At 40.6% G+C, this 20,495-nt stretch overlaps 1 protein-coding gene across 4 annotated transcripts in view; it reads right to left on the bottom strand.

The window, feature by feature from the left end:
• PRP4K (pre-mRNA processing factor kinase PRP4K) overlaps window positions 1-20,495 on the bottom strand; it is a 163,828-nt gene that overhangs the window by 6,961 nt on the left and 136,372 nt on the right. Inside the window, exons 15-19 of one of the 4 annotated variants that reach the window (XR_013216943.1) lie at window positions 17,175-17,441; window positions 16,720-16,845; window positions 15,778-15,823; window positions 15,206-15,264; window positions 14,701-14,743 (exon numbers count right to left, since the gene is read on the bottom strand). Coding sequence is in view for 1 of the 4 variants with exons in the window: in XM_077269807.1 (XP_077125922.1) it covers window positions 17,238-17,441 (204 nt within the window). In the remaining 3 variants the exon portion in view is untranslated. Of the gene's footprint in view, window positions 1-14,700; window positions 14,744-15,205; window positions 15,265-15,566; window positions 17,442-20,495 lie in introns of those variants that run through there. The other 3 variants (XR_013216944.1, XR_013216942.1, XM_077269807.1) reach the window with 3 other exon arrangements.

Raw genomic sequence — 20,495 nt, 5'->3', positions numbered from 1 at the left:
CTCTTGGTTCTCCTCCTATCTCTCTGACCGATCCTTCACTGTATGTTTTGCTGGTTCCTCCTCCTCTCACCTTCCCCTTACTGTTGGGGTTCCTCAAGGATCAGTCCTAGGCCCCCTCCTCTTCTCTTTGTATACTGCCCCTATTGGACAAACAATCAGTAGATTTGGTTTCCAGTACCATCTCTATGCTGACTACACCCAATTATACACCTCTTCTCCTGTTATCACGCCGATCTTTTTAGAAAACACCAGTGATTGTCTTATCGCTGTCTCTAACATCACGTCCTCCCTCTTTTTGAAACTGAACCTGTCAAAAACTGAACTCCTCATGTTCTCTCCCTCTACTAGCCTATCTTGGCCTGACATTGCCATCTCCGTATGCGGTTCCACCATTACTCCAAAGCAACATGCCCGCTGCCTTGGGGTCATCCTTGATTCCGAGCTTTCATTCACCCCTCACATCCGATCACTGGCTCGCTCTTCTTATCTGCATCTCAAAAACATTTCTAGAATTCGCCCTTTTCTTACTTTCAACTCTGCAAAAACTTTTACTGTATCACTTATTCATTCTCGTCTGGACTATTGTAACTCTCTAATCGGCCTCCCTCTTACCAAACTCTCCCCGCTCCAATCTGTCCTGAATGCTGCTGCCAGAATCATATTCCTCACCAACCGTTACACCGATGCCTCTACCTTGTGCCAGTCATTACACTGGCTACCCATCCACTCCAGAATCCAGTACAAAACTACTACCCTCATCCACAAAGCACTCCATGGCTCAGCACCACCCTACATCTCCTCTCTGGTCTCAGTCTACCACCCTACCCGTGCCCTCCGCTCCGCTAATGACCTCAGGTTAGCATCCTCAATAATCAGAACCTCCCACTCCCGTCTCCAAGACTTTACACATGCTGCGCCAATTCTTTGGAATGCATTACCTAGGTTAATACGATTAATCCCCAATCCCCACAGTTAAGCGTGCCCTAAAAACTCATTTGTTCAGACTGGCCTACCGCCTCAATGCATTAACCTAACCATCCCTGTGTGGCCCATTCAAAAAAAAGAAAAAAAAACAATCAGGTTTCTCGCATCATGTTCTCAAACTTTATGCAGTTAATAGCACTCTGTGTCTGTACTGCTACATACTTAGGCTGTTAACTGGTTCATGCAGCTTTACATGAACACCCGAGCCTTACACTATGGCTGGTCCAAATAACTAAAGCAATTTTACCATCCACCTCTCGTGTCTCCCCTTTTCCTCATAGTTTGTAAGCTTGCGAGCAGGGCCCTCATTCCTACTGGTATCTGTTTTGAACTGTGATTTCTGTTATGCTGTAATGTCTATTGTCTGTACAAGTCCCCTCTATAATTTGTAAAGCGCTGCGGAATATGTTGGCTCTATTTAAATAAAAATTATTATTATTATTATTACAAGCGCTACCCTTGAAAAACACAGATTGTACTCGTACACAAAAAACGGGTATGTGAATGATGCCTAAAGCTGGGCTTCACAGGAGGTCTTCAGCAGACCCATGGCTGTCATAGTAACCCATCAGACCCTTGTGATCAAGTCGTAGGGGTGACGTGGGAGCCAGAGTGCATGTTCCATGCAAATGGTTAACAGCAATAACCAAAACTCTGCGTCAGCTGCAGCTGTTAGACAGGTGTTGGCTATGTAATATATTGACACCATACCGAGCAAAGCACCAGAATAGGCGCATCAATTTTGGGGTGGCTGCGGGCTTGTATTTTTAGGGTGGGAAGAATCCAATAACCAGGCACCTTCCCACCCTGATAATATAAGCCCACAACTGTCTGTTTACCTTGGCTGATTATGAAAAATAGGGGAGCGACTTGTTTTTTTCACTTATTATCTACAAATACAGTAAACTACATGTACATGGCACTAATTATGTATCTCACGGATATTTATCTTTCTGTCTAAAAATTTCTATTCTGCATTTTATTCCAGTATGTATCACATGGATGGTGCACACGGACTGTAGACACAGACACTGATCACAGCGGTACTGTTTTTGACAGTATTGGAAACATCAGGACATGTGGCGAAGGCCTCAAACAAGATTATTTGTAGTAGATTTTTGTTGTTCTGGCACCGCAAGTGTTCTGCAAATGAGACTTGGAATCCACAAACTACTCCAACGAAAACTGTCCTCCAAAATTCAGTTAGCGCAATATCACTTTCAAGCTTCTGACCACATACTGGGTATCTATCAACACAGGAGAAATTGCACAATAAATTCGGAAGTCTATTTACTCTCATTACCCTTGAAGAAATAAAAAAAATTGGGGCTAAAGTAACATTTTTATAGATTTTATTTTCAGTCCAGTTTGAGTCAATTCCTGTGATCACTTTCTTGCCGTTTTGAAAACATTTGAGGGGTGCAGTTTTTAAAATGAGGTCGTCTTTGGGAGATTTTTTGACCTATAAGCCCCTAGTTCTCGCTTCAAAATAATAGGGCTTGTAAATTTCATTGAAAAAAGGGAAAGAAATATTGCAGCTAAACTTTTATCACTTCTAGCAGTCTAACAAAAAAAAAAAAAACCCTTACAAATTATGTTGATGTTAACTAGACACATGGGAAATGTTATTTATTAACTAGTTTGCGCAGTATGGCTGTTTAAAGTGCATACAAATTCAAATAATTGAAAGTTATTCTAAATTTTCAGAACATTTCCATTATTTTTCATAAACGCAAAACATCAACCTAAATTTACAACAAAGTACAATGTGTCATGAAAAAAAAAACATTCCGCATCACTGAGATATTTGGAAGTCTTCCAGTGTTATTACACAGTTCAGATTTGAAAAATTTGACCTGATCAGGAAGGTGAAAACTGGCTTTGGCAGGTAGGGGGTTAAAGTTTGCTAGAATCCTAGAAGTGTATTACCAATAGATTTTTAAGGCACATCCACAAGGGATACCATTAATGTCTGATAGCTACTCTCTGGTATCCTGCTTCTGGGAGTTTACAGCATTACAGAGTTGGGAAGACCCATCTATAATGTTTCATAGACACAAAAACAGCAGATTACAGTTTCCCAAGAGCTTCTAAAGTGTTACATAGTTATGTAGGTTGAAAAATGACCTAGGCGCCTCAAGTTCAACCTTTCTCAACTAATTGTGTAAGCTGAAATTTCACGATAATGGTTTAATGCTATTAACCCCTTTCTGCCATCGGACGGAATAGTATGTCCGATGGCAGATCCCCTGCTTTGATACGGGCTCTGGCGGTGAGCTGTTTTGTACAGCTGACATGTGCCCGCAAAAGCGGAAGATGGAATCGCGATTCACCTGCCGCTATTAACTGCTTAAATGCCGCTGTGAAACGCTGACAGCAGCATGTAACATGTGCTTCCGGCCATCGGGCAAGAAATGCGTGCACCGGTGACCCCCGTCACTTGATCGGGGGTCATCGGTATGTTGGCATGACAACCAGAGGTTGTTGAAGATCTCCATGGTTGTTGATGCCAGATTGCTGTGAGCGCCACCCTGTGGTTGGCACGGTCATAGTCATCTGCATTTAAAACAGATGAGTGTACTCCAATAAAAAAAAAAATCGGATTGAACTCTGACTAGTGTTCGTAAATAATCTGTTCTTCTTAGATCGGACTGAGAAAAAAAATCACAGCATGCTGAGAGTGGCAGTGTATATTGGACGAAAGTCGGCAATGCAAGTCAATAGATGCTAGAAAAAAAAAAATGTACAACACACGGGCCATGCGTATGCTGTCCGATTTTTAAGCACCCATCTCACAGGACACCCATCATTTCATCAGCAGAGTACAGTAAATTCACTGTGTGACAAATCAGAATAGAATAGCTAAAGATGTCAGTGACATATATAATTCGTGCAGTGCATGTGTAGTTTAATGTACATGTATTTAGTTAAAAAAAAATAATAACTAAAAGAAAAAAAAATGGCGTGGGGTCCACCTAATTTTTCTTAACCAGGTGAGGGAAAGCAGACAGCTGGAGGCTGATGTTTTTAGTTTGGGAAAGGGGTAATTAACATGGAGCTTCCCAGGCTATTAATGTCTACTTAGCCTTTACTGGTTATTAACAAGGGGTGACCCCCCCCCCCAAAAAAAAAAAAAAAATAAAGTGGGATCCCCTATATTAAATAACCAGCAAAGGTTAAGCAGACAGCTGTGGGATGATACACATAGCTTAGGAAGGGACTATGGATATTGGCCCCCTCCCAGACTAAGAACATCAGTCGTCAGCTGCCTCAAAAATGGTGAATCCATTAGAAGCACCAATTCTGGTGCTTAGCTTCTGCTCTTCTTACTTGCCCTGGTGGCAAGTGGGTTAATATTATTGGGGTTGATGTCAGCGTTGTAATGTCAGCTGACATCAAGCCCAAGGGTTAGTAATGGACAGGCTTCTATAAGACACTACATTATTAACCCCATAGTCAAATTATTAATCGCAATGTCCAAAAGATGAAGTTATGGCACTTGATATACAAAATCATCCACCATGCTCTGGCTAAGAGTAAAGAGCCAGAGTAACGAAGAGAAACATAATAATAAAATTAATAAATCTTTATTACAGATAACTATAAAAACACATGATAAAAATAACAGTAGGGGGATGCCACTGAATCCTGACTGAACAAATTAAATGGCATGAGAAAAAAAAAAATCACAATATGGAAGACTATATAGATAGAGTCTAGTAACCGCATATAAGATCACAACTATAGTATAAAAATAATAATAATCTTTATTTTTATATAGCGCTAACATATTATGCACATATTATCATCGCTGTCCCTGATAGGGAATTTAGATTGTGGGCCCTATCAGTATGTCTTTGGAATGTGGAAGGAAACTGGAGTACCCGGAGGAAACACGGGGAGAACATACAAACTCCTTGCAGATGTTGTCCAAGGTGGGATTAGAACCCAGGACTCCAGCGCTGCAAGGCTGCAGTGCTATCCACTGAGCCACCGTGCTGCCCCATAAAAATGAAAAAACTAAACTAAAAATGAGAAAAAACAATGTCAAAACAGTTTTCCTGGTGGGTTAGTGTGTCCATGGTCCATGAAATAAAATCACATAAAATCATGGATCAAAAAAGTGTATCATGGTATAGGTGCACTGTTTTAGCTAAAAGAGCAATATGTGACTATTTTTATAGCCTTAGAAATGGATTAACAGAAATAAATGCCAAATAAAATGTGTAAATGTGTCAATGATAAACCCTGAAAATAAAACCAATGGTAATGAGGGTAGGAAAGATGGCAGAGATAGGTCAGGAGTAGTCACAGTATGAGAAACTATATACAGTCCAGTGAAAACACCATAAATAAGGAAATGTCCACCCAAGCTAAATAAACTAGTTTAGTACAAATAATATGGGCGAGAGAATTCAATACCTTTATTATTAAGGGAAAAAGAAATCCAAACCTACAGGGCTCTGTTTGAAAAAGTGATTGCTCCCCCCTTAAAAGATAAATTAACTGTGGTTCATCACATATTTGGGAAGATAAGTTCAAATTCCCTAGTCACACTCAGGTCTGATTACTGACATCTATTTTCAATTTAAAAAAAATCACTTAAATAGGACCTGCCAGACAAACTGAAGTAGACAAAAATATCCTCAAAAGCTAGACATGCCACAATCCAAAGAAATTCTGGAACAAATGAGAAACAATGTAATTGAGATCTATCCGTATAGAAAAGGTTATAAAGCCATTTCGAAAGCTTTGGGACTTCAGCAAACCACAGTGAGAGCCATTATCCACCAATGGCGAAAACAGTACAGTGGTGAACCTTCCCAGGAGTGGCTAGCCGACCAAAATTACCCCAAGGGTGCAGCGACGACTGATTCAAAAGGTCAAAAAAAATCCCACAACAATATCCAAAGAACTGCAGGTCTCACTTGCCTGAGTTAAGGTCAGTGTTCATGACTCCACCATAAGAAAGATACTGGGCAAAAATACTCTGTGGACTAAAACTGACAGGGCAAAAGTTGAACTTTTTGGAAGGTGTATGTCCCATTACTCCTGGCATAGAAGTAAAACAGCATTTCAGAAAAGGAACATCATACCAACAGTAAAATATATTGGTAGTGTGATGGGCTGGGGCTGTTTTGCTGCTTCATGACCTAGAAGACTTGCTGTGGTAAATGGAACCATGAATTCTGATGTCCACCACAAAATCCTGAAGGAGAATGTCCTGCCACCTGTTTGTGACCTCAAGCTGAAGTGCACTTGGGTATTGCAGCAGGACAATGATCCAAAACACACCAGCAAATCCACCTCTGAATGGCTTAAGAAAAACAAAATTAAGACCTTGGAGTAGCCTAGTCAAAGTCGTGATCTTGATCCGATTCAGATGCTGTGGGATGAGCTTAAAAAGGCAATTCATGCTCAGAAACCCTCGTGGCTGAATTACAACAATTCTGCAAAGATGAGAGGGCCAAAACTCCCCCAGAGCGTTGTACAAGACTCATTGCCAGTTAGCACAAACACTGGATTGCAGTTGTTGTTGTGGAGTGTGGCCCAACCAGTTATTAGGTTTAGGGGGCAATCACTCTTTCCACACAGGGCTCTGTAGGTTTAGATTTCTTGTTCCCTTAATAATAAAATCTGCATTTTCTGTTTACTTGTGTTATCTTTGTGTAATTAAATTTGGTGATCTGAAACATTAAAGTGTGAAAAACATGCAATAGAATAGGAAATCAGGAAGGGGGCAAACATTTTTTCACACAAATGTATACTTGTAATCAATATACATACGAAGGGTGCCAAATAAAACTTGTACGTAATCTGAAGGAAAAACCCTCCAAGTAATACCTGTGTGGTAGATGGGTAAGAACAGAATCATAGTGGAGTCGGGAGCAAATAGCATGGCGTCCCCAAACCCGAAGCGCGTTTCACCTCTAGCTTCTTCCAGGGGACTTATTTCTGTTAATCCATTCTCAGGAAAAGAGCGGTAAAGTCAGTGAGGTGACTGGGATTAACCCCTTAGTGACAAGAGCCAATTTGGTACTTAATCACAAGCCAATTTTTACAATTCTAACCACTGTCACTTTATGAGGTTATAGCTCTAGAACGCTTCAACGTATCCCACTGATTCCGAGACACTTTTTTTTTTAGTGACGTATTGTACTTCATGTTAGTGGCAAAATTTCTTCGATATAACTGGCGTTTATTTATGAAAAAATGGAAATTTTAGCAAAAACTTTGAAAATTATGCAATTTTCAAACTTAATTTTTGTACCCTTAAAATCAGAGAGTGGTGTCACACAAAGAGTTAATAAATAACATTTCCCACATGTCAACTTTAACATCAGCACAATTTTGGAAACAATTTTTTTTTTTGTTAGGACGTTATAAGGGTTAAAAGTTGACCAGCGATTTCAATTTTTTTCCAAGAAAATTTACAAAACCTTTTTTTTTTTAAGGGACCACATCACATTTGAAGTGAGTTTGGGGGGTCACTATAACAGAAAATACCTAAAAGTGACACCATTCAAAAAACTGCACCCCTCAAGGTTCGCAAAACCGCATTCAAGAAGTTTAATAACCCTTCAGGTTTTTCACGAGAACTAAAGCAATGTGGAAGGAAAAAATGAACATTTTACTTTTTCACAAAATATTTACTTAGGAACCAATTTTTTTTTATTTTCACAAGGGTGTCAGGAGAAAATGGACCACAGTACGTCAATACCCCGTATGTGGGGGAAAGCCACTGTTTGGGCGCATAGCAAGGCTCAGAAGGGAGGGAACACAGTTTGACTTTTTGAACGCAAAATTGGCTGGAATCAATGGTGGCGCCATGTCGTGTTTGGAGACCCCCCTGATGTACCTAAACAGTGAAAGCCCCCCAATTCCAACCCTAACCCATACACCCCCTAACCCTAATCCCAACCCTAACCAGAACCCTAATCACAAACCTAACACACCCCTAACCCTAATCCAATCCAACTTTAGCCGAAACCCAACTTTAGCCCAGCCCCAACTTTAACCCAACCCTAATGCAAAAAGTTGTGTTCCCGTGCGGTCGGCAGGCACGCCAGAACGTCGCATCCGCATACAACACATGTCCCTGCGTACCCAATGTTAAAGATAGGTACGCAGGACGCATGCAGAAGTAGGCGGAGATTAAGGGAGGACGGACGCAGCCATTCACAGACCAGCCACACGCAAGTGTGAACTTAGCCTTAGTGTGTTCCTGCTGATCGGGGGCAAACAAACCATTCGGATGTAGCAGAGCTGGACTACTTTGTGGGACAGCATCATACATATGGAAAATTTGTGGACAGGTGAGAATGACTGTGTTTTTACTTTTCTTTGGATATTAATAAATTGGTAAAAGTGGGTCAGGGAGTTCTTATTTCAAATAAAGGACTTTGTGTGTTTCTTTCAATTAAAGGGCTTTACTCTGTCTTTGTCTTTATTACATTTGACTATGGAGGTTAGTAATAGGGGGCCTTATAGATGCCTCTCCATTACTAACCCCTGGGCTAAATGTCAGCTGACATTAAAAAACTGACATCAACCCCAATACTATTAACCCACTTGCCACTGCACCAGGGCAAGAGCAGAGGCTAAGCGCCAGAATTGGCGCATCTAAAGGACACACCATTTCTGGAGAGACTGAGGGCTGATGTTCTTAGTTCTAAGAAAAGTTAGGGGGACCCCACGTTTTTTTTCTTCTTTTAATAATTAGCTAAATACATGTACAGTAAGCTACACACACACTGACCGATTATATAGCTCTGTCATCTATCTATATCTGTATATAAGATGGTTTTATTAGTTACTAAACTACCTTGAAATGACAGAATTGCTGTATGTAAAAGCTAATGTTAAAAATGCACTGCATATGGATTGCACACACATGGCATACGGGTGCTAGGTGAGAAAAATCTCATGGTACTACTTTTCAGGAACAATGTCAGACCGATATTAATTACGCTGATGAATGTGAGCTCTTAAAGGAGTTGTCCAGGCATAGAATATTGATGATCTATCCTTAGGATTTTCAAAAGGAAAGCCAGCGATACTGTTCTAAGCAATTTGTGCATGGGAAAGTCAATATAAATCTTCAGCTTGAAAAGCCAGCACAAGCTATCTTTAGAATGGTCATCAATATCTAATCGAAACCATGTCACACCAACTGATCAACTGTTATTCAGCTATTACAACCGGTTTAATGGCACCCCCACCATTCTCTGCCCACCACCGGAGCTAAACAGTAAATGTAGTTAAAGGGTTTTTCCCAAGAACATAGTTAATTTTAATCAACATGTTAATCAATAGATCTTATAATAATAAGTGTCACAATTGGATGTGTTTAAAAAAATGTTCTTGTGCCGAGACAACCTTGTAAATGTGTCCCTGCTATATACTGAGTAAGGCCACGTTCACACATTCAGTATTTTACATCAATATTTGTAAGCCAAAACCAGGAGAAGATGAAAAATGCAAAAGTGATGCACGTTTTTCTATTATACTTTTCCACTCATGATTTTGGGTTACAAATACTGATGTAAAATACTGATGTAAAATACTGACTAAATACTGTACAAATGAACGTGGCCTAATGGCTTAGTCTGATTAGTGCACAGACATGGTCTGATCATGCCACAGCTCCTGGGCAGGGGAGGAAGCAAAAGAGAGTACACAGACAGAACAGCATTAGATAGCAGCTGGTTCCTTCTTTGAGGTAAAACATTGCTAAAAACAATCAGGGAAATGGTTTACCTCGCAAAAACAATCAGCTGTGATCCCATGCTGTAATGTCTGTATACTTTGTTTTGCTTCCTCCGCTGCCCAGAAACTGTGGTATGATCATATCATTTTCCTGAACGGTCAGACACAGCCATTTCACAGTACACAGAAGGGGCACATGTATAAGATTATCTCAGCACGGGAACATTTTCTCTTTAACACATCCAGTTGTGGAACTTATTATTATTCCAAGACCTATTAATTAAAATGTACTTTGTTTGTGGAAAAACCCTTTTAACCAGTACAGCTCTGTTCAATGTATAGTGGCCGCAGCCAAGAACTGTAGATCAGCTAATATTCTCTTAAATAGGAGCGGACCTGCAACTATGGCTGCAACCTCTACATACTGAACAGAGCTGGGCTATTTAGCTCCATTCAGTTTTTGCATCTGCTTGCCACTGGAGCTAATGACAGCTAATCAATGGAGGATGGGGGCTTGGACTACCTCTGATCTGATATTAACCACTTCATGACTGGGCTACTCTCAGTGTTTTCGTTTTCTCCTTCTGGTCTTGCAAGAACCAGAACTTTTATGGTCCACATAACCATGAGGGCTTTTTTTGTGGTACGAGCTGTACTTTCGAATGACATCACTCATTTTATCACAGTGTACTGGAAAACAAATTCCAAGTGTGGTTTCTTGCGCCAAGCTGAAGTTTTTATTGACACCATTTGGGGATAGAACATAATTCTTGCGTTTGATTTTTTTTCTCGTTACGGCATTTACCGATCAGATTAATTTGTAGTTATAGCAGGAATCACAATCTATCAATGCCGGCCACAGGCTGACTTTCACAGGTGTATTGTAATGACAGGCATGTAATGTAAGATTGACAAAGATTGATAGCAGCATTTAACAGGGCTCGCATCAAAGCCAGGGACACAACATATGACGAAAATGTCATGAAGGGGTTAAAGACCTATCCATAAGATCGGTCATCAGTATTATATGCTTGGACAGACCCTTTAAAAAAACAAAACAAAGCAAAGGAGAATGCAAAAGACAAACTCAGATGATATATAACCACATTTTTAGGAAATCCTAACCTCAAGCAGTATACAATTATCCATAAAACCATTTATAATTAAAAATAACTTTGCTAATTATTAATCAATTGGCTGCATGTTTATGAGATGCTTCACAATAGACTTCCTGAAGGGCCTTAAAAATTACTTATTCATGGTATTCTTTTAGATAACTGAAGTTGGAGTTCTGTTGCATCACATTGTTGTTACAATTTAAAGAGGACCTGTCACTTGGTCAAAACAAAATGAGAATAATACCTTGTAAAAATCTGTGAGCTACCCTACATCGGCCTTTCTGTGCCGTGTCACTCCACTGCAGAGATATTCCTATTTGTTGCTTTTGGAGTCTCGCATATGAAATGTCTCCTCCCAGTCAAACTGGGCATTTCTTCAGAGTCTTCTATAGGGCGTGCGTTATCACCCCTCCTTCCAGATGCTGCCAATCACAGCTCTGCAGAATGTGAGACTAAGCTGCCATTATTAGATGCTGACCTGTGACTGGCAGGACCTGGGAGGGCAGGATGAAGGGGTAGATAGAAGACTTTGAAGAAACACCCACTTGGTATGCAAATAGAAATTTCACATAATGAACACAAAAATAAGCATCTCTATAATGGAGTGACAGTGCAAACGAAGTGGCAGAAACAGGAAAGCAGCGGAATTTTTAAAAAGGTATTTAACTCAATTATTTTTTTTTAAAAAGGAACCTGACACCATGAAAATGCAATCTAATCTGCAGGCATTATGTGATAGAGCAAGGGGGGCAGAGCAGATTACCCTGTGTTTAGCTCATTTAATTCTCCGCTCTTTCTGACATTTTTGGTCCAGTGGGCGGTCCCATCAGTGACTGATAGATATCTCTGTATGCACACATATACAAAGAAATTGGTCAGTTACTGATAAAACCGCCCACCGGACCAAAAATTTCAGAAAGAGCAAGGATCTATATATTTAATTGCCTAAGGGGTACTTCCGTCTGTTTCTGACATCCGTCTGTCTGTCGCGGAAATCCCGGGTCGCTGATTGATCGCGGCCGGCTGGCCGCGACCAATCAGCGACAGGCACAGTCCAGCCGCGAATTGGCCCCTCCCTACTCCCCTCCAGTCAGTGCCCCCGCCATACTCCCCTCCAGTCAGCGGCCACATAGGGTTTTAGCAGTCCCTTAATGCTGCTATTAACCGTGTGACCAACTTTTTACTATTGATGCTGCCTATGCAGAATCAATAGTAAAAATATATAATGTTAAAAATAATAATAAAAAAAAATCATTCTATTCTCACCTTCCGGCGCCTTTCCCGCTCCTCGCGACGCTCCAGTCCCAAGAATGCATTTCGGCAATGACCGGAGATCACGTAGCGATCTCGCGAGACCGCTACATCATCACGTGTTATTGCCGCAATGCATTCTTGGGACCGGAGCGTCGTGAGGAGCATCGGTAAACGCCTGGCCTGGATCCGGGGACCGACGGAAGGTGAGTATATAACTATTTTGTATTTTAAGTCTTTTTTTAACAGGGATATGGTGCCCACATTGCTATATACTACGTGGGCTGTGTTATATACTGCGTGGGCTGTGTTATATACTACGTGGGCTATTCTATATACTACGTGGCTGGGCAATATACTACGTGGCTGGGCAATATACTACGTGGCTGTGTTCTATACTACGTGGCCTGTGTTATATACTATGTGGGCTGTGTTATACACTGCGTGGGCTGTGCTATATACTATGTGGGCTGTGCTATATACTACTAAACATATTCTAGAATACTTGATGCGTTAGAATCAGGCCACCATCTAGTTAAATGATAAAATCACAGGTTATCCTAAATCTTTTTCCACAAAACTACATATCAATCTACTCAGCTTTTCCCGTTCTATAACATGGTGCCTGGAGATTTAATTGCATTTCCATGGTGACAGGTTCCCTACAAGCAAGCAATAGCAAAAGATATGTGAATTATAAATAAGACTTTAGTCAGATGGGCCAGGTACACACCGGGTCAGTGTGCATGGAATCTTTAAGCTACAATACCAGTCCCTACCGTTCCATAATACAAAGAAAAAATTCCCTTAAATTAATGCTTGTCGTCACTTGTACTTAGAATTGTGTCAAAAAGTGCCCCCTTCCTGATTTACTATTCTCTTGCATGTTTGTCACACTTAAATGTTGCAGATCACCAAATAAATTTAAAAATTAGACAAAGATAACACAAGTAAACACAAAATGCCGTTTTTAAATGAAGGTCTTTATTAAGGGAAAAAGAAATCCAAACCTACAGAGCCCTGTGTGAAAAAGTGATTTCCCCCTAAATCTAATAACTGATTGGGCCACCCTTAACAGCAACAACTGAAAACAAGTGTTTGTGAAAATTGGCAATGTGTCTTAAAACTATCTGGAAGAATTTTGGCCCACTCATCTTTACAGAATTGTTGTCATTCAGCCACATTGGAGGGTTTCTGAACATGAACTGCATTTTTAAGTTCATTCCACAGCATCTCAATTGGATTAAGGTCAGTACTTTGACTAGACCACTCCAAAGTCTTAGTTTTTTTTTTCTTAAGCCATTCAGAGGTGGATTTGCTGGTGTGTTTTGGATCATTGTCCTGCTGCATAATCCAAGTGCGTGTCAGCTTGAGGTCACAAACAGATGGCTGACATTTTCCTTCAGGATTTTGTGGTGGACATCAGAATTCATGGTTCCATTTATACAGCAAGTTTTCCAGGTACTGATGCAACAGAACAGCCCCAGACCATCACAATACCACCACAATATTTTACTGTTGGTATGATGTTCCCTTTGTCTTGTCAGTCCAGAGTATTCTCCCTAAAGTGTTGCGGATGATCAAGATATTTTCTGACAAGACTGACACGAGCCTTTATGTTCTTATTGCTCAGCAGTGGTTTTTGTCTTGGAACTCTGCCATGCAGGCCATCTTTGCCCAGTCTCTTTCTTAGGGTGGAGTAATGAACACTGATCTTTACTGAGGCTAGCAGATCTTTGGATATTGTTGTGGGGTCTTTTATAACCTCTTGTTTAGAGTCGTCCCTGCGCTCTTGGCGAAATTTTGGTTGGCCAGCCACTCCTGGTAAGGTTCACCATTGTTCCTTGTTTTTGTCATTTGTGAATAATGGCTCTCACTGTGGTTTGCTGGAGTCCCAAAGCTTTAGAAATGGCTTTTCAACCATTTCCAGACTGATAGATCTCAATTACTTTCCTTCCCATGCATAGCGGCATGATATCTAGTTTTTGAGGAGCTTTTGGTCTACTTCAGTTTGTCAAGCAGGTCCTATTTAAGTGATTTCTTGATTGAGAACAGGTGTGGCAGTAATCAGGTCTGGGTGTGGCTAAGAAATTTTAACTCAGCTTCTCAAAGACGTTATAAACCAGAGTTAATTTATGTTTTAAAAGGGAGGGGGGGCAATCACTTTTTCACACAGGGCCCTGTAGGTTTAGATTTCCTTTTCCCTTAATAATAAAGACCTTCATTTAAAAACTGCATTTGGTGTTCACTTGAATTAACGTTGTTTAATATTTACATTTGTTTGGTGATCTGAAACATCAAAGTGTGACAAACATGGAAAATAAGAGAAAATTAGGAAGGGGGCAAACATTTTCACACAAGTGTAAGTTATGAATTGTACCTAGGGATAAGATTTATCAAAACTAGTATAATGTGAAAGGCATAGCAACCTAGTTGAGTGTTTCCTAGAGGACACTGCAAAGTGGGGAATAATCAAGCAAATTAAACTGGAATGTTGATCTCATTGCTGAATAGATGACTTTACGTGAATTGGGCACATTCTGAACAAGCTAAATGAGGCTTTTCATTTAGAAAACAGATACTTTCACAGGGTATATCAAGGCTGGTCTCTGAAGCACTTGGGTCAGAAAACAGAAACCTTGGATCGGGTCTTCTTGTTGTCTTCTTCTGTCAAACTCCATCTAAAACAAAAGAGACAGGTTAACCAGCAACTTTATCCTTTCAAAGAAATTGGCAAAAAAAATGCAGATGAACCTGCATTTTTGTTTTCTCCTAGTGTACTACATGTGCATCTCATGTGTGCTCCTTTTCAGTCTTGAAACCATAAATATTACATTTGCCTGCATAGTGCCTCTGCAGCTGAATTCTGAGCATTAAAAACATGCTTTCCCAATCAAGTCATGTACCAGGCATAGCCCATCACTCTACTATTTTATACCTCATCGTGGAAAGCGGTCATTATGGTTCTGTTATAATTCAACATGCTGCTGCTTAGTGATGAAAGTAATCAAACCCAATATTCTAGCACTTGTCAGAGTTTATTCAGAGATTTGTTCTTAAGATTTGTGTAAAAATGAATTAATCCAATTGTTTTGTACTTTTTTGTTGCTAAATGCTTATCTACACATGCTGTCAAGAATGACCTTGTGAGGAAGATGAAGATGGTGTCTCAGCAAACCAGCCGTTGGGAGGCCTTGTCTTGCTTTCCATTTTCCATTCAGCACCATCAAGAGGAAAAGTGAGAAAACAGCACAAACATTAGTCAATATCACAACCATGAAAAATAAACACACTACACTGATAAGTATGGGCATTACAAATTTATTTGGTATTGTAAAAGTCAAGAGCCATGGGAATCTAATCATCGGTGGCTTCTTTCACCAAATACAGCATACATAAACCACAGTCTACAACTGAAATACGGTAAATGGATCAACTATTAGTGGTACTACCCAATTTATCAGCTATGATCCAAAGTAAATGCTTTAGAAATGGCTACAGATAACCATGTTCACAAAAGACTTTATTATCTAACGATGCATACTGGAAACATACAGATATCTGCATGGATCACTGAACATGCAGGAGAACATTTGTCACTTGACAATAAGTGAGTCTCAACAATTTATTCAAAAAGGAACATCATATGTAGACTTTTTTTTTTTAACAAATAGTTTCATTTACAAGAGAAATAAAAAGGTAAAGAAGCAATTACCGCTTATAAAAAGCAGATGCTTTGCTCAAGAGTGGAGAGTTTATTCCTGTATTGAAAGACAACATAATCATGAACAATGAAAAACAAATAAAAACATTATTTTTTATCAGAACCTACTACAGCTTAAAGGGGTTGTTTGAGATTTACAACAAAAGTCACTACGACTGCAGACTGCCAAATCCCGATACCCCTTTATTCACGGTGAGAGCGGGTGGTCAGAAAGCAACACGTGTGATTTGCATAATTGTGGCCAAGTGCCAACTGGTCGCATTCAATGTCTCTCAATAGAAGAGAAATACCAGATGAGTCTAGTTGGCATGTGACTGCAAGTATGCAAATTGCGTATAAGCAGTCATGTGACCACCCGCTCTCACCGGTCATTGCTGTCATTGAGTTACTGTAGACTTCTGTCCCAAGTCCAGGCAACCACTTTAAAATGGGACTTAGTTAAAAAAAAAGAAGCCCCTTCTGTGCTGGTAAGAAATACACAAGTACATTTTATTGGTCTCAGCTTTTTTTCCATGTTTTTTTTTTTTTTTTTTTTAAAACCCTCATATTTCAGACATGGAAACATAACTATGCCTCAAATTTCAATGCAACTACGGTAGATGCTTGTTGTAGGTTTTCCATTTAAGCTGGCAGACTATAGGGTAAAAATGCATACGAAACAGAAAACAATTAAGAAACAGTACACTGAAGGCGAGCCCCTTCCATCACGTGCACACGCTCCACTAAAATCAGATGGAGAGAAAGACTTGGATTGATCTATCACAACTATCGTCCAACTTAAAACATTACAGACGAACAAATAGTAAGTCACTGTGAAACATGCAAGAGCAGAATGTTGCCACACGTTACCAAATGCGCTTCTGTCAAATATATCCACATATTTATATATAAACGACATCTTAAAACACCAGCGATGTTGATGGTTTGGCTTACCTTCAGTGTACTGTAAGCTGTACACAACCTGCTTTATCTCTGCGGGCAGGCTCAAGGAATAGGCCTCCCTTCGGCACTGACTAGAGCAAGGAGCAAGGGCATGCTGCTGAGGCTTGCGCACACAACCTAGGAAAACGTGAATATAAACAGCATTTATGCTGATCTTCCAAAACAGAATTTAAAAAAAAAAAAATCCGTGACTGCTAAAAATAAAATATTACATCCAAACATTATAACGCAAGTTGGTTTTTCCAAACCTAATTTTCAATGCAAACTGTATTAGCACTGAGTATACAGTTCTGCCAATTTACAAGCATTTCTATTGTGAAAAAGTACAGATATCACAATTTTTCAGACATCTCATTGGAAAAGAAATAATAAAATAAACCCTTAGTTTTAATTCAAACAATACAAGCTTCCTCAACTTTGCAAGGGAAATATTTATGTTTATATACATTAATGAGCTGCTGTGGAAGGTCTTCAGTCCTGGGGTGAACTATTCAAACCATTTCCCACGTTTAGATCTTTTCTTGAATGAAAGGATGCTGAAGTGCTTGATTGATGCTTATTCGTTTCGCCGGGTCCAGCATTAGGATCTGATCCAACAAGTCTTTTAGCTGGTGAACTTTTTTACGCTGGTCTTCTGGTAGCCTCTGGCATCCAATTAAATCAGCCAACAGGTCCTTAGTTGGGTTAATCGTGCTCATGACAGTAACTTTCTCCTGTGCAACATATAAATTAGGAGCATTATTCCTGCTAATTAGCTAAATTAGTAGCCAAGTCGATGTACTGTAGCGGTGTAAAATTATGTCATCACGTTCAGTTGCTTCAATAAAGACTTTAAAGGGAACCTGTCACGTCATTTTCAGTTAATAGGCTGGCCCAATGTGTTGCAATGTGCATCACAAACCTGTTTTTTTTTTTTCAAATACAAATTCCCAGCATTATGCTTAAAGGGAACCTGTCAGCAGGATTGTGCACAGTAACCTACAGACAGTGTCAGGTTGGCGCCATTATACTGAATAAAATGATACCTGGGTTGATGAAATCCGTCTTGTTGTTGTTCTTTAATCTTTATTCTCAGTTTTGTGTGAATGAGATTGTAGTGCCCTAAGGCGGGGCTGGTGTATAGGTACCTTCACACGAAACGACTTTGTAACGATATCGCTAGCGATCCGTGACGTTGCAGCGTCCTCGCTAGCGATATCGTTTCGTTTGACACGCAGCAGCGATCAGGATCCTGCTGTGATGTCGCTGGTCGCTGAATAAAGTCCAGAACTTTATTTGGTCGTCCGATCGCCGTGTATCGTTGTGTATGAAAGCAAAAGCAACGATACCAGCGATGTTTTACACTGGTAACCAGGGTAAACATCGGGTTACCAAGCGCAGGGCCATGCTTAGTAACCCGATGTTTACCCTGGTTACCAGCGTAAAAGTAAAAAAAACAAACAGCACATGCTCACCTGCGCGTCCCCCAGCGTCTGCTTCCTGACACTTACTGAGCGCCGGCCCTAAAGTGAAAGTGAAAGCACAGCGGTGACGTCACCGCTGTGCTGTTAGGGCCGGAGCTCAGTCTGCTGTTTGTTTTTTTAACTTTTACGCTGGTAACCAGGGTAAACATAGGGTTACTAAGCGCGGCCCTGCGCTTAGCAACCCGATGTTTACCCTGGTTACCCGGGGACCTCGGCATCGTTGGTCGCTGGAGAGCGGTCTGTGTGACAGCTCCCCAGCGATCAAACAGCGACGCTGCAGCGATCGGCATCGTTGTCGCTATCGCTGCAGCGTCGCTTCGTGTGAAGGTACCTTATGTGGTGCTCTGATTATATATTCAGAATTTTAATGCAATGTCCTTGCGACCAAAAAAAACTTAATTCTGGCGTTTTGGCTTTTTTTCTTGCTACGCCGTTTAGCGATCAGGTTAATCCTTTTCTAGACAGACTGTATCTCCCCCACCTCATTGTAGATTGTAAGCTCTCACGAGCAGGGTTGTCTTATTGTGCTTTAATTATTGTATTGTTAACGTTGTTACTTATGACTGTTGTGTTTGAAACTGTTAAGAAGTAAAGCGCTGCGGAATATGCTGCAGCTATATAAATAAAGATTATTATTATTACTCTGAATGCAGCGATACCGAATGTGTAGGTTTGATTTTATTGTTTTATATTGAATGGGGCGAAAGGGGGGTGATTTAAACTTGTAAATTTTTTTGTATATTTTTAAACACTTTTTTTTTTCTTTTGCCATACTTTAATAGTCTAATATAGCAAATAACCTTAGTTCCTTATTGATGAAATGATTAAAAACATCAGATTTTATTTTTACTGGATTAAAACCATGACACAACTACAACAGATAAACACATATAACACATAACCGTGCTCTCTACTCTGACCCTGAGATGGGGATCCTGTGTCACGCTCTGCCTAACAGCGGAGGTTGGCACCCTATACACAAAAACGAGATTGGCGCCCCCACTCGTCGGCGGCTGACCCTGACACTCCTGCAAAAAGCCCTAGGCAGAGTGCTTCTAAACTATAGCCCTCAGCCGAGGACTGCAAAAAGGAGCCCTATATGTGCAAAATATATATATAATTGCTCCTTTATTTGTTCTATCATTTCTTTGTTGGTTACATGTGAGAGTGAGCATGAAGCACTCTGCCTAGGGCTTTTTGCAGGAGTGTCAGGGTCAGCCGCCGACGAGTGGGGGCGCCAATCTCGTTTTTGTGTATAGGGTGCCAACCTCCGCTGTTAGGCAGAGCGTGACACAGGATCCCCATCTCAGGGTCAGAGTAGAGAGCACGGTTATGTGTTATATGTGTTTATCTGTTGTAGTTGTGTCATGGTTTTAATCCAGTAAAAATAAAATCTGATGTTTTTAATCATTTCATCAATAAGGAACTAAGGTTATTTGCTATATTAGATTGAATTTCTGACCTTTTTGCTGTATATCAGCAACTGTTTACTGATACTTTAATAGTCTCCATAGGAGACTAAAAGCTGGCACAACTCGATTGGCTCTGCTACATAGAGGCGCTGGTCAGATTGCCTCTACATAGCAGAATTGCTGAGTTGCTATGAACACCGTTCACTTGGTGGCGCTCACAGCAATTCAATTCAGCAGTGACAACCATAGAGGTCTCCAGGAGACTTTGGGGATGTCATGCCGACACACCGGTGACTCGCGATCACGTGATCCGGGTCACCGGTGTTCGTATTTCCGGCGCGATTGCCGGAAGCGCCATTTAAATGCCGCTGTCCGTGTTTGACAATGGCATTCAACTAGTTAATTGCCGCGGGTGGATCGCAATTCCATCCGCGGCTATTGTGGGCACATGTCAGCAGTTCAGAAGAGAGGGAGGGTATCCGACATCCCCGTACTATTACACTCAATGTCGGAAAGGGTTTAAAGGCAACTTGTAACCAGGTTTGGCCAATATGAGATGCAGCCTCCACCTTTCAGGGCTGATATACAGCATTACAGAATGCTGTATATGCCCCCAACCCGACCTAGAAGAACTGAAAAAGGAGATTTTTGTGTACTCACCGTAAAATCTCTTTCTCTTAGCCTCTAATTGGGGGACACAGGACCATGGGTGTTATGCTGCTGTCCACTAGGAGGCGACACTATGCATAATCTGAAAAAGATTAACTGTGGCTCCTCCTGTGCAGTATACACCCCTGGACGGCATCAGCCTTCTCCAGTTTTGTGCAAAAGCAGTAGGAGGAACGTAACATGAATAACATAATTATGCCTGTAAGAAGGCAACTATGTACGA

The sequence above is a fragment of the Ranitomeya variabilis genome, chromosome 6 (genome assembly GCF_051348905.1).
Source record: "Ranitomeya variabilis isolate aRanVar5 chromosome 6, aRanVar5.hap1, whole genome shotgun sequence".
Taxonomy (NCBI): domain Eukaryota; kingdom Metazoa; phylum Chordata; class Amphibia; order Anura; family Dendrobatidae; genus Ranitomeya; species Ranitomeya variabilis.
The sequence above is the reverse complement of the archived record's forward strand: the minus strand, read 5'-3'. Positions and strand labels throughout refer to the sequence as shown.